Genomic DNA, 14,499 nt, shown 5'->3' on the forward strand with positions numbered 1-14,499 from the left:
ATAAAATAAAGATGTCTCCTCTATATAAAGAGAAGTTTGAGAACCTAGTGATTAGGGGTGGTCATAGATATCAAAGTAATTTGATTTTTTTATTTCAATTTTTCAGATTCACGATTCAGTGTCGATGTTTTTTTTTCTTTTCAAAGTTTGGTTCTCCGATGTACGGATCTCGAAACTTCGGTCCACCAAAGAACTAAACTTTTACTATATTTTTTTTAGTAAATAAAAATAATATAATTACAATTCAAATAGTTAACTTTGAATATTAATTTTCAAGAAGAACGTTAAAGTATTTTTGCTGATATCGTCATGTAAATGAACTCGTCTTCGTCCTTATTTTCAATGAGCAGTAGTTGGAGGCACACTATTCTTTATAAAGACAAATATAACCTTTTAAGCCCAATAAATATTTGGAAAAATTACAGAAATTCCACCTTTTAGTTTATTTATTACCATTATCCCCTATAAGTTTTACAAATCTTCAAAATCCCTTATTTTCGCGCATCAGATTAGTGTATCAGCGCTTATATTATTGTATCTCGCGCATCAGATTAATGTATCAACACTTATATTATTGTATCTCGCGCATCAGATTAATGTATCAGCGCTTATATTATTGTATCCGTTTGAGGGATTTCTGTAATTATAAACTTTTAAGGGATAAATTGTAATTTTATCATAAAAGTATGTGATTTCTGCAATTTACCCATATTTATTTTATAGTGACACACATTATCACTCAACACAACTTTAAATTTTTTAATATCTTTATAATTACTTTGATTTTATCTTCATTTTATTTTTCATTAGCATCGAAGAAATATTTTAAAAATACAAACTAAAACTGAACAAAAGAACCCATAGCCGGTCCCGACATTTGCTCAAGACAAAAAGACCAACACTACCCAGCGCCAAGATTCACTGTATTTGGGATTCTTCCATCAGTAGAGAGTAGAGGAAGAAAAGCAAATCCATGGAAGCCCCTAAAACTGCGCCACCCCAAAGCCAAAATCTTCCTCCTTCTCAGCCACCCATGAACAGAAAGAGGCCACTTGACATCTCCAAGTCACAAAACTCCCCTTACAACAAGATGAGACTCATTGTTAAAGATCTTCGACCCCATGTTATCGAGGTACACTAGTAAAAAAAATTCTGTATAAATTGACTTGCTTTTGACTCTTCTTGTTATTATTGCTTGTGGGTGTCCTTCAATTTGTGGGTTTTCGTATTAAATTTCTCTGAAAAAACTTGACTTTGTTTGGACTGTTCTTGTTATTATTGCTTGTGGGTGCCCTTTAATTTGTGTTTTTTCCAATTAAATTTCTCTGAATAAACTTGACTTTGTTTTGACTGCTCTTGTTATTTTTTGCTTGTGTGTGTTGCTCTTGAGAATTGAAAATCTCTGAATAAACTTGACTTTGTTTGGACTTCCTCTTGTTATTTTTTTTGCTTGTGTATGTTGCTCCTGCTTATTAGATTCCTCTGGATATATAATTTTGTATTTTTGCTGGATTCCATTTATAATGATCCACATTTTCTGTTCAATGCTGGAGTACAATTTTCGATTTTGATTTCTTTTCTTCATTTTAAAGAGGTTTTCGAGCTTCTTCGAGGGTAAAGATTTGACCTTTATCATACTAGGGGTTTTGGGTTTTCTTAGCATTTATAGTGCAAATTATCCATGGATTCACTAGATGTTGAAAGAAACTATTGTAGCAGCTTTATTAGGTTTGGTTTATGCATTACTAGTATTAGATGTACTCTGTATACAAGTTGGAAACTTGGGGTTGGGAATAGGGTTCTTGCAGTGGCGGAGCTAGGAATTTTACAAGGGTGTGCAGTATTTAAAGAAACGACTAACAAAAATTTTCAGGGTATGTTCATATTTATCTTGCTCAACCCAACTACTTTACCATGAATAATGTCAATATTTTATTTTCCACCAGATACATATCGTCAATTCAGTCTGGATCACCTTTAGTTATAAGAGATACACAGTGAATTACATAAATTGAGATAATGATTTTCTAATGGATGGATCGAGATTTTTACTAAATACATCCAAATATTCATTAAAAATTAACATTTATTTATCGGTTTTTACTTAAATTTAAAGTTGTTTATAATCCATTGATTTTGCTGCTTCTTAATAGTGGATGTATGTTAAATTTCTTGTGTTTTTCTAGAAAATATGTGAAAATTTTAGTCAAAAGTTTAAATCTTAGTTAGTTCTCTCAATTTACCTATATGACATTAGGGAGGAAATTAACCCCTTATTAACTTTTTTTATTTCGAAACTCCTAATCTACTCATGAGGGAATGGAAAATACAATGGTACATGTGTAATTGCATATAACATTTTCTTCTAATTCTTTTGATAGAAACTTGCTTGAAATGTTATTTTATATTCCCTACAAATAAATACCCAAATGAAAGTTTCAATTAAATCGGAGATGTGCTCTGATGGTAAACACCCTCCACCTCCAACTTAAATATTGTGAGTTCGAATCACCAAGGAAGCAGAATATGGAAGGTCCTATTGAGGTTTTAAAAAATAAATTAATAAGTAGTACTTCCTTCTTCCACTTTTGCTTGTCTAATTTATAATCAAGAGATAATTTATAATTATGTAACTTCTAATTTAATCTTATTATTGACTTTAGTCATTTTTGAAAGGAATTCATTATATATAAAAAGTGATATAGTAAAATTATCATTTTATTTGTTATTTTTTAGAGGGTGTGTCAAATCAATAATTGACAAATAAAAATGGATGAAGGGAAGTATGGCTTCTTTGAACCATAGGCACCTTGATTTCTGTCTCCAAGATGTTTCTTCAGCCTTAGCTAACTGTTGGATCTCCATTTTTAATTGCAATAATTTTTCTTTTATGCATGAGTCTATACCCTCCCTTCGGTGGCCTCTTCAAGAACTAAATCTCTTTTAAAGCTTTGTTAGTCCTGGTAGAAACTTTCCTGAAAACCTCCCTGCTCAATGTAATCAAATCCCTCTTCAAAGATTTCAACTTTTGAGAGTGCATGTAATCCGTAGAACTATTAACCATGTAACTCTGCCACCATTGTTTTATCAAGTTAGTAAATCCTTCCTTCTGGAGCCACATATTCTCAAATTTAAAATAAGAAGGTTCGTTTGACCAGTCAGCACTCTCTAAAGAGATGGGCTTATAATCCAAAATAACCTTGGGGAGAGCCAATTGAACATCATTCCACTCCAAAGAAATCAAGAATCTATCATTAGGGGGCAGATTGACTCTCATCAAGTCAGTACTGGATGGCCTCCCAACATACATGATGAGCCTTTTCCCTATACCAAATAGCATTGAGAAAAAATTTAACAGGGTGAGGAGGTCCTTTCTATGGCAAGGAAACAAGGAGAAGAGAGGTTACAATCTGGTGAAATGGGATGTTTTGACCCTCAACAATCAGCAAGGGGGGCTTAGTTTGAAGAACCTCAGTAAACATAACACTTCTCTTTTGCAAAAATGGCTTTGGAGGTTCTGCTCAGAAGAGGGAGCCATCTGGAGAAGATTTATAGAAGGGAAATATGGTTTACTTACTCAATGGACAACTGAGGAAGTTGTGGGCACCATTGGGTGTAGTGTCTGGAAAACCATAAGAAGACTGTTGCCCCAGTTCAGCAATAACATCTCAATCACTGTGGGTAATGGTTTAAAAACTGACTTTTGGAATGAGGTGTGGATTGGAGAAGATAGTCTTAGAAACTCTTTTCCACACCTATAGACCTTAAGTCTTCAGAGAAATGCCAAGGTAGCCCAAGTTTGGAGCCATCAGGGTTGGGATCTCTTATTTAGAAGAGCATTTAATGACTGGGAAATTTGAGAAGTTGCCAATTTATTGGGAGTTCTAAACTCACATCCAGCTCTATCTGTGAGACATGACAAACCTAGATGGAAACTACACAACAAGGGGGTGTTCACAGTGAAATCATGTTATTGGAATCTTAACACATTACAGACAGAGCTAGACAGATGGCCTTGGAAGCTAGTTTGGAAGACCAAATGCCCTTCAAAGGTGGCTTGTTTTACTTGGTTGGTATGTAGAAAGGCATGCCTAACTCATGAGGCTTTACAGAAAATGGGATGGCAGATTTACTCAAGATGTGTGATGTGTGAGCAGGAAGAAGAAATCAATGATCATCTATTCCTTCACTGTAAGGCATCTTTGAGCCTATGGAACATGTTTTTTTGTTTGTTAGAAGTTAAGTGGGTGATACCTAACACGACAATGGAACTCCTAAGCAGTTGGAAAGGTATTGGCAACAGAGGAAGAAAAGAATTCTGGTGGAGAACTATCCCATCATGCATATGGTGGACTCTTTGGAAAGAAAGGAACTCAAGGTGCTTTGTTGGACAAAAAACTAACTTACAGAAAATTAGAATGAATTGTATAAGCCTTTTGTTTTTTCGGTGTAAACAAAATCTGATAGGGGAGGTAATAGAATTAGTTGATTTTATAGGAAACTTGTAAAGAATACCCTATGTGGGATGTAAGTTTCCAATTCGTCAGTTTTTGGGTGATGAATCTTTTGGTGTGAATACAAGATTACCCCTTTCTCAAAAAAAAAAATAAAAAAAAAATCAAGAATCTATCAATTCTAGAGGCTTGTAGTGAGTTTTTCCCCTGGTCTAGGTAGAGAAGCCCCCTTGCAATGATAAATCATCTAAGCCCATGTCTTGAATGAATTCAGAGAAGCATTTCATGGCCCTAGATCTTCTCTTTTTTTTTGAGATAAAGGTAACTGTGGCCCTAGATCTTCTCTTGTCAATTGAGTCTTTCACTTTCAAATCAACTGACATTAAAATCTCTTCCGATGACCCAACTTTCATTCCAAAGACCCCTTACACTGGCAAATTCATTCCAGAAATCATCTCTTTCCCAGTTAGTGTGTGGCCCATAGACACAAGTAAAGCAGAATCTGAAATCAGTTTGAACACCTTCCATCATAGCCAACATAGTGTGTTGCCCCTGATGTGCATCAATACAACTCCTTTGTCTTTTATCCCATAATATAATCCCCCCCCTACCCCCTACCCCCCCTATTGCCACTGGCTTTCAGCTCAACCCATTCAACCAATCTTGAACCCCATAACTGTCTAGCTATTTCCACAGAACATCCTTCGATCTTAGTTTCCTGCAAACATAGAATGTCAGGCTTCCATTTATGGATAAGAGAATTGATGGTGGTCCTCTTGCTCGAATCATTGAGCCCCCTTACATTCCATCTAGTGATCTTCGCTTTCATTCAGAGAAGGCTTTGAGTTGTCCGTCACTGCTGGATCCTTCACTTCTATGTAATAGTGCAAACCAATTTCTTTGCCTCTGTTTCTCCCTTTTTTCGATTTCTTAGCCTCGCTACTTCTCCCCTTTTGCTGTTGCTTTTGAGATTGCCTTTTCTGCTCCATACGCAGAATCATATCGAGGATATCATGTTCGAAACCTGAAGAGTTCACCCCAAAAGCCTTACATGCTTTAGACTAGGCAATTTTAGTCCAACACGATATCTTTTTTTTCGATGAAGTAAGTAGATTCATTTCAAGGCATCAAGAAGATGCAAGCTTTACAAGGATAGATCAGTTAAGCTCACAAAAAAAAGGATTTGTAGCCTCTTTCTAAGCTATAGAGCTAACAAAATCCAAGAAGAGTTCTAAATTATTTACAGGGGTTAGTTTGGACCAACTAAAAAGGCTAACTAGACTTCTGCCTCGCAAAAGATTTCTAGAAGTTGAAATTCCATCAAAACATCTTTTGTTCCTCTCTGTCCATAAACACCAAAAGATAACACCAGGGATCATCATCGACATACTCTTGATGGCTTTCTCAACATCCCGTGAACTCCAACTTTCAAGAGCATCCCTAACAGAGAAAGGCATGACCCAGGAAAGACCAAAAAAGCAACAAAACATATTCCAGAGGTCTGAGGCAGCTGGGCAGTGCAGTAGCAAGTGGTTGACATTTTCTGTGTGCTTGTGGTAGAAATAGCATTGGTTAGCAAGCTGGAGTTTCCTTTTGGAGAGATTATCCTGTGTGAGGCATGAGTTATGCAGTGCAGTCCAACAGAAACAGATCACTTTGGTAGGTAATTTTGTCTTCCATATATGCTTCCATGGCCATTTGCCAATCATTGAGTTCCTTGAGCATAAGCTGTGATACCCTTCCTTGACTGTGTAGTGACCTTTTCTTGAGTTACCCCATTTCAATCTATCAGGCTCTTGGGGTGAAAAGGAGCAAGGCTGCAATTTGGCAAAGAGGGCAAATATGTCATTAAATTCCCAGTCATTTAGGTTTCTCCTGAACCTTAGGTCCCAAATGTCGTTTGATCTGTTGGATGCTATGGTAGAATTTGGTTCTGCTGCAATGAGGTGCAAACTTGGAAATTCCTCACCCAAAGTTGTGTCTCCCAACCATATATCCTTCCAAAATTTGATGTGAGATCCATTGCCAACTCTAAATGTGACGTTCCCAGCAAAATCTGGCCAAAGTTTACTGATGCTTTTCCATAGACCAACTCCATATGCATCTGCTGAGACATTTGTGGACCAGTGAGTAAGCTCACCATGTTTAGCTTTGATCACCTCTTTCCACAATCCAATGTCTTCAGTTCCGTACCTCCATAACCATTTCATTGTGAGCTGCAAGATCTTTGATACCCAAACCCCCTTGAGATTTAGGTTGTCACTTTTGCCCATTTTACCAAGTGAAACTTATGATCCTTGCTGTTGCCTTCCCATAGAAAATTCCTTCTCATTCTATCGAGCTTTTCGAGAACTTTTGCGGGAATAGGAAAGAGGGACATATGATATGTAGGGATGCTGTCCATTACACTATTAATCAATGTAACTCTTCCTCCAAAAGAAAGATACTGCATTTGCCATGTTGCTAGTCTTTTTTCAAACTTCTCAATTATTCCCGACCAACACGATGTCTTAATTACGGCTGGAGTATGAATTGCCTGGTGTATATCATGATTATAACAATCCCAGGTTAAACGCAAAGTATCACTGCCAAATGAAGGGGAAAAATCAGAACCCTGAAATTGGGAAAGTAAGATTGTAGGTACTAAGAAGGGAGAGTTAAAAGTGACAGGAATTGCATGTACTCTGCTTCATCATCTGCATCGTCTTTATCCACCATAGAACCATTGTGATCCGTTTTGATAAGAGGTAGGCAAGTCGCCATTGATGGATCCGTAGAAAAAATTCCAGCTGGGCCCTTCATTTTTGTGGATAAAGTGGAGGTTTACTGATAGAGATATTGGTCCTGCCCTTTTGAATACCACTCATGTAATTGTGGCCTTGTCTTAATAAAATGAGCTTTATACCTTTTCTTTCTTCCGGAATAATATAAGTGGTCCACTCTAGGCTGAAGTGGACCGCTAAGTCTAAACTAAAGTCTATAGCTATCTATGCCTCGTAAAATGTGACCAGGAGCATTTTTATCTGATGAAATTTAAGTTCCATCCTATCTCAACCATTGCTAAGAAGAAAATTCTTTCACCAAGAATTCTAGTACAGTTCCACCCATATACATCGTCAACCATGAAAGTCGTACTACAGTCATCCTAACCCAGCAACAAAATTTTCCTCCCTAAGAAAAGCTCACTAGAGACGCACCTACAAAACTCTCATGGACTCTTTCAGAGCAAAGACCCAGTAATCAGTTACTATTATCAAAAAAAAGACCCAGAAATCACCTTCAAACTCTGGACTCCTCTTTTGTGTTACTCTGAAAGCTTGGAAATAGTTTTATTTAGTTGTTCTGCAGAATAGAGATTCATAGACAAGGAAGCTATTGTTGATTGTTCTTTCAATGAGACTGGAAAAGTTGACATAATTTGAGCAAATGTGAGATGGCAAGATGTGAGGAAATGAAGACAAAGATGGAGAGATCTGAAAAGAAGGAAACAAGTGGAGGAGAAAGAGTAAGAGAAGAAATGATTAAGTTCAAACTAATGTAATTAGTATAATGCCCATTTGTAAGATGACACCTGGATAATTTAGTTTTTAACATGGGTTAGCGTTTCACACTCTTTTAGATTCTCTGCCATGCTACCTCTCAGGGTGTAATTGTCTCGACCCAAAATCTCTTAGGCTAAGTAATTGATACCTAATTACCCCAAATTGAGTATACCTATTATCTAATCAGTTTCCTTCTAAAAATAAAATAAAATTATCTAATCAGTTTAAGCAGGAAAAATAATAACTGAAGGAACTTTAAAGCAGAGGAATAATTTAAGTCTAAAAATAACTTTGTGAAGCATAAGCATCTACAACCCCAAACGATACCAAGTCTGAACTAATACATACAACACTATCATGGTAACATCTATAGAGTAATCATGGGACATGCCCACATCATAATAACTTTCTAGAATAATTGTAAAAACATTAGAAAAGACACCTTAGAGAGTATATGGTTGGTTCACCACTGTGATTGGGTCAACCTTGTTGTCGTCTAGGCGGCCTTCCTGATTTAGTGGATATATATGCATTTAAGTAGAAAGCTTAGACCCAATGGGGAAGTCCAAGGAAAAGTGGAAGCCAAGAAGGCTGCTTATAAATCCAGTCGGTTTTTTGTCAGCCAGGTACAAGCTTAAACCTGAACTTGATTTGCTAGTTGGTTTTTTGTAAACAGTTGACTGGCCAGATATTCTGGTCTATAAATCCAGTCAAAACCATTTCTCTGAAAATGGTTTCTTTTTGATATCTTGTCAAACTTAACTCTGACCCTCTTAAGTAAATAACTCTATCATTGATGACTGGCAGAGAGAATAACTATCTGTACCCAGGACTAAAAGGGTATTTGGATTAGCTTTTTAAAAGTAGCTTATAAGCTAAAAGCCATAAGTTGGTCATATCCAACTTTTGGCTTTTAGCTTATTTTGTACTTTTTAGTCTAAAAGTAAGTGCTTAAAAGAACTTTTTGTCTTTCCCGAACACCTCCAATAATAAAAGAGAGTTTAAAAGCCATAATTCTACCTCATAGCCAATGCATGTGTGACAAATGCACCGAGGATAATGGTTTCAAATTGCTAATTTGATGCGCTATATTTAACCAGAATAAGGGGATTGTTATGTGTAAAAATGAATATTGATGTCAAGTTTAATTTGTTATGTATTTATTTTCTCATATCCTTCTCAAGGTAGGGGTAAGGTCTGCGTACACACTAACACTACCCTCCCAAGACCCCACTTGTGGGATTATACTGGGTTTGTTGTTGTATTTATTTTCTCATATATTATTTTTGTTAATGTTTTGAAGTTGTCAAGATTCATTTTAAAAATACGAGACCTCATGCAATGTAAATGATAATCAAACATCTGAGGGGTCTTATCCATTAGCACCAAATGACACTGGGAAGAATGTTGTATGGGGCAATCCGTGGCCAAAATCTGTGTGTTCTCTTTGCCTTCATGAATGCTACTTTCTTATAAGAATTGGATGTTATAGGGTCTTACTTTTATTTGTCATCTTGAAGGTTCTCCGTACTCCTGACTTCCGCAATTGCAAGGCTGCTACTGAAATTCGTCAGCGTAAGTTTCCTATCAGATTTATTCTTTACAATCTTTTCATTTCAAAAGTTGTCATGAAATAAATACATCACCAAGCTATTAGCAATCATAAGCCACACCAGTCATGAGATTATTGACATGCTAGCATGTTCTCTTGTCCCTGTTTTGCTGATACCAATATGATGCATCATGTGAAAGTTCTGGAGTTGGTAAGAAATGCACGGCTGTTTGTGGCATTCTCTTCTAGGTTACAATCGGGTTGGAAAAAAAATAGTTTTAGTATGACCTAGTTGGTTGCAGGTGGTTAAACATCTACCTTACAGGCCATTTCTTTCTCTGGAGCTTATGCCTTGTACAATAATTTACATAGCAGCAGCTTTCAGCTATGCATATAGGAAATGCTTGGATTTTTAGGTTTGCAAAATAAACTGTTCCGGTAATCTATGTAAGAACTTGTATTAGTGTGATCCACTTTCACTGGCACGTGGATGTATCATACTTGAACAATGTTTAAATTTCATTAGCATGATCGGCACAATAACATACTCAGTGTACTACTTTGCATGGTCAGGATTTCTCGCTTAGTTAAGTTATTTTTAGCTATAGCAATCCAATTGCCCGCGGATATGGTAATCTGTTGTTATTGGAACCATGCATGTTGCCTCTTTTAATTTTTTGTTGTCGAACTATGATCAAGATTTTCAACATGACAATCAGCATGTTATATCAGACATGGATCCTTATTATGTGCATGTAAATGTGCAGAGTTGAATCTCCTGATAGATCTTTACAAGGAGGTGATGGAAGAAACAGTAAACCCAGAGGTGGCAAAGGATGCACCCGGAGCCCAGAATTCTTCAGTGGATATCATGGATGAAGAAAAGCCTAGTGAGCAACAGAAAGACATGAAACCTCCTCCCGAAAGTGAGGCCTCTGTGAAGCCTGAAGGCGATTCATCTGAGAAACAGGAAGCTGAAGATGATGGGGTCCAAGGGACGGGTACATATGTCGTTGGAGGTTCAGCATTTGGCTGGAACTTCATAACATACACCAGCGGGAAGGCTATCTATTATGGACGAACCAAAGAGTCCTTCCGATCTTCATATGTTAAATCTGAATGAAGTTCCCAAAGTTCAATTTTACTCTCTATTTTAGGGATTAGAATTGTTTGATGTGTGTACTATTATAGATTCGGATATTTGGTTAGTTCTACGGCCTCTTTTCCACCCTCCTCCTCTATCTTGTATGTATCGACTATCGAGTATAACTGCTGCATCGTCTAGAACTCTTGAAATTTCAACCAGGAACCACCTATGTACTTGAGAGACAATCTCTTTATTTGAGCATGACATAACATATGAAGAAACCTACATATCTATAGCAATCTCTTTAAGGTGTATATTGTTATGAAAGTATCGTGTTGTAAAGGGATTCAACATCTACTATATGTAACCTGCCTCGTCTTTAGCCTTGACTTGTTGATTTGGACATGACACATAGGAATATTATCTAACAAATCATTGTATAATAAAAAATAGTTAACCTCTCAAACATGTTTACAAACTAGACACCAAGTCTAAAAGGGGGGAAAATGAAGTTTTTGTAATCAAAAGTATAACAAGACTTTTGATCACATGAATATACTAGGATTTTAAATGCAAAAACCCTTTTCAAAATATTCAAAAAACACAAACAATTAATCAATAAAATTAAGTGCATAATTAGGGGTTGATCAAGATTGCTCCTTATCATCATTAGGTTCCTTCTCATCTGCCTTGTTATCATCCTTAGCAGGCTTGTCGTCGTCGTTATTATTATTATTATCATCATCATCAACAGGTGTTACAGCACTCTTCTTGTTAGTAGTAGCCTTGAGGACATGTTGGTAACTTCCTTTCTCCATGAAAAGTTGAGCAAAATGGTGCTTGCAATAAAGGACTCCATCAAGTGCAGCATATGTTGCATGAGTTAAGGCACAACCTCCATGAGCACACTTGAAGCATGATTTGTGAAATGCTTCTCCCTCCAATATTACCTATATATCAATCATTGCAGTGACGAAATCATGATTTTCACTAAGAGTTTTTGATAATGAAAAGTAAACGCATGAACAAGTCAAGAGGATTCAACAATTACAACAAATAAACAATGTAATTAATTTTCTGTCGAAGGAGTTCATGATTTTTACTAAGAGTGTTCAAGATGAAACGTAAACTCATGAACAAGTCAAAGGGGTCCAATATTTCAACTGTATATACATAAAAAAAATTAAGTTAAATCATGAATAAATAGTATAATTCATTTTCTACTGATAACCTTACCTGACTTCGCCCCTGAATCATCATTATATTATGAGAAAAAAAAGATTAACATGTAGATAAGTTCTGTTTAATACGATAAAAATCATTTTTCGAAAAAAATTCATACCTTTTCAAGAGGGTAAACAGTTTTGCTGCAAGCAGCACATTTGTCTTGGGTTCCAGAGAACATTGCAGAGACTTTGCTTGGAGCCTTTGCCTACGCAAAATATTAAGGCATTTAACCATTTGGAGGATTGAAGTAAATAATACTACTATTTGACTCAATTTATGTAACACATTTTTTTTTTGAGTTCATTAAAAGAATAATTCATATTTCTATAATTAGAAAGAATTGAACTTTTAAATTCTATTTTTATCTTTAATGAAATGATTTACGATCAGACAAATATCAAGATTTGTTTTAGATTATAACATTTCAATTTTTTTTTTAACTTTGTTTCAAGTCAAATGGTGCGACATAAATTAAAACTAATTACTGGAAGTATATCTTATATTTTAGTTCCAAACAGTTTAACATTGATTATATATATCTATATGATCAATTATTTTTCATTATTTGATAAAATTAATATTAAAAAAAAAACAGAGAAATGTGTGTGTCCAATAACGTACCAGAGAACTTTCCTTCTCAGATTTGGCTGCATAAATTATAAAAAAAATAAGGTTAAAAATAATAACAATTATATAATATAATATAATTAATTAAATAAATTACGTAAGGTTGTGGTGGAATGGTAGGTACTCCCTCATTCTTAATCAAAGATTCATAGATCTCGGGTTTGAGTTTAGATAACGCTTTATCCTCAACGTGAGACAGTTTGGTAATAATAAACTAAGTATGAGAAAAGGCAAGATGTCTTACAAGAAGTCTGAAAGTTTTTGCTAAAATTTCCAGATTCCTTAAAAAGTTGTTCGAAATGTGGCTTGCAATAGAGGACTCCATCCATAGAGGAGTAGTTGCTCATCTACATGACAAAAACATCACAATGAGCACAAATGCGAAGCTAGGATTTCAACTCTACGAGTTTTGAATTTTATGATGATGATTTTAAGTGATAATAACTTGATTCTAGATTTAATATTTGTACATATTTAATAAATTTATTAACACAGGTTCGGCCAAATCCGCATGCAGGCTACTAACTCCGTCCCTGAGAATGATATAAGTGACGGTGAGATTTGAACCGATGGCATTATCTGTGTATTATCATGCATATGGAAATATTTATGACCACGAAAACACATTTTTATTTATTTAATTATGTTTATTTATCGGAGTAAATTAAAGCTCATGTAAAAACAAAAGCAAATTAAAGGACAAGAAAGCTAGAGATGGAAAAATAAGATCATCTTTTATCAAAGTAGAGCAAAAGAAAAAGAGTAGTAGAAGAAAAAGGTAATCATAGTTGTAACTTATTACTCTCTCCGTTTCAATTTATCTGTCTTACTTTCTCTTTCACATGTTGACAACCACGTGATTCAAAAATCTTCTTTACATAGCTTTATGTACATAAAGTCAGAATCAGATAAACAGATTAAAACGAAGCTGAGTAATAAAAACATATATATACCACAAGAGTGCCTTTGCAATGGCTACATTTGAAGCATGACTTATGAAAAGTAGCTCCATCAGCAGATAACAAATCAACAAAGTAAACTGTCTTATCACAAGCTTTGCATTTATCCAATGTCCCTGTGAATGCCATTTCCTTTTTATTTTTATTTTTTTAATAAAAAAATTCTTGAAACTCAATCTCAATAATAAAAACTTTTTCTCAATGAGAAATGGCTAAGAAAAAAATTTCAAGGATCCTATTTTTCCTACTTATATCTAACAAAAACCTTCTTGGTCATTGAGATTAAACAAACAAACAAACTACTCACTAACTTTTTTCTATTGGAAATACTTAATTGAATTTTACTAGTACACATAAAAACATGACACGTGTTTGGGAGATCCACTTCATAGGAGGTGAAATTGATGGAACTTAATTATTTGAACCCTAAAAAATGTGGATGTAATAATTCTCTTTAATTGGAGTGAAATGAGGTCCTTTTTCAACTCTTCACCATGAGAAATTTGTAGTATTTTCCCTCCTAGTTAGTTAAGTAACTTAATACCATAGCTACAATATCTCTTTCGTCATTTTGCGTATACTATTGTGACAATTTACATTCTACGTGATATATTCTGCGAAGGAAAATTTAGTAATCCAGTAAAATAAAATAAGGTCTTAGTTTCCTATACTATTCGAACTTATTGTTCAATTTCTTATTTTCAACAAACTATTAGAGCTTGACTTACCATAGGATTTATTCACATTAGTCTTATTTAATTAGATGATTAAAGATATCATAAATTTACGAGAAGAAACATTTCTTTTAAGTTGTAAGACAAAAAAAGAAAATGGGACTTAGATAAAGAGGAAAGCATTGCTAAGGAATTGATAAATTATTTATCAATACAATTAGAGCCGTCAAAACGGGCTTAGCCCATGAGACCGACCCAATCCAACCCGTTATTGGGGTAGGGTTGGGATAGGATTTTTCAAGCCCATTTAAAATTAGGGCTTATAAGCCTAGTCCACATAAGCCCTTGGCCCTTGAGGCTTGATCGGGGCTAGACCG

General features: G+C 35.2%; 2 protein-coding genes across 2 annotated transcripts; one reads left to right on the forward strand and one right to left on the reverse strand.

Annotated features, from left to right (window-relative positions):
* Positions 1–891: 891 nt before the first annotated feature.
* LOC125868100 (uncharacterized) lies at positions 892–11,005 on the forward strand. Its single transcript, XM_049548704.1, has 3 exons — positions 892–1,132; positions 9,517–9,571; positions 10,316–11,005. Exons 1-3 carry the CDS (start codon positions 974–976, stop codon positions 10,669–10,671), a joined length of 570 nt encoding a protein of 189 aa, XP_049404661.1. The 5' UTR covers positions 892–973; the 3' UTR covers positions 10,672–11,005.
* A 277-nt stretch (positions 11,006–11,282) lies between these two features.
* Positions 11,283–13,595, reverse strand: LOC125867716 (LIM domain-containing protein WLIM2b-like). The gene is made up of 5 exons (XM_049548282.1): positions 13,443–13,595; positions 12,734–12,836; positions 12,484–12,509; positions 11,978–12,067; positions 11,283–11,585 (listed from the first exon to the last, which is right to left on the reverse strand). The coding sequence occupies exons 1-5, from the start codon at positions 13,575–13,577 to the stop codon at positions 11,283–11,285; spliced, it is 657 nt and encodes a 218-aa protein (XP_049404239.1). The 5' UTR covers positions 13,578–13,595.
* Between the last annotated feature and the right edge of the window lie 904 nt (positions 13,596–14,499).

This window comes from Solanum stenotomum, chromosome 6, assembly GCF_019186545.1.
Source record: "Solanum stenotomum isolate F172 chromosome 6, ASM1918654v1, whole genome shotgun sequence".
Classification (NCBI taxonomy): domain Eukaryota; kingdom Viridiplantae; phylum Streptophyta; class Magnoliopsida; order Solanales; family Solanaceae; genus Solanum; species Solanum stenotomum.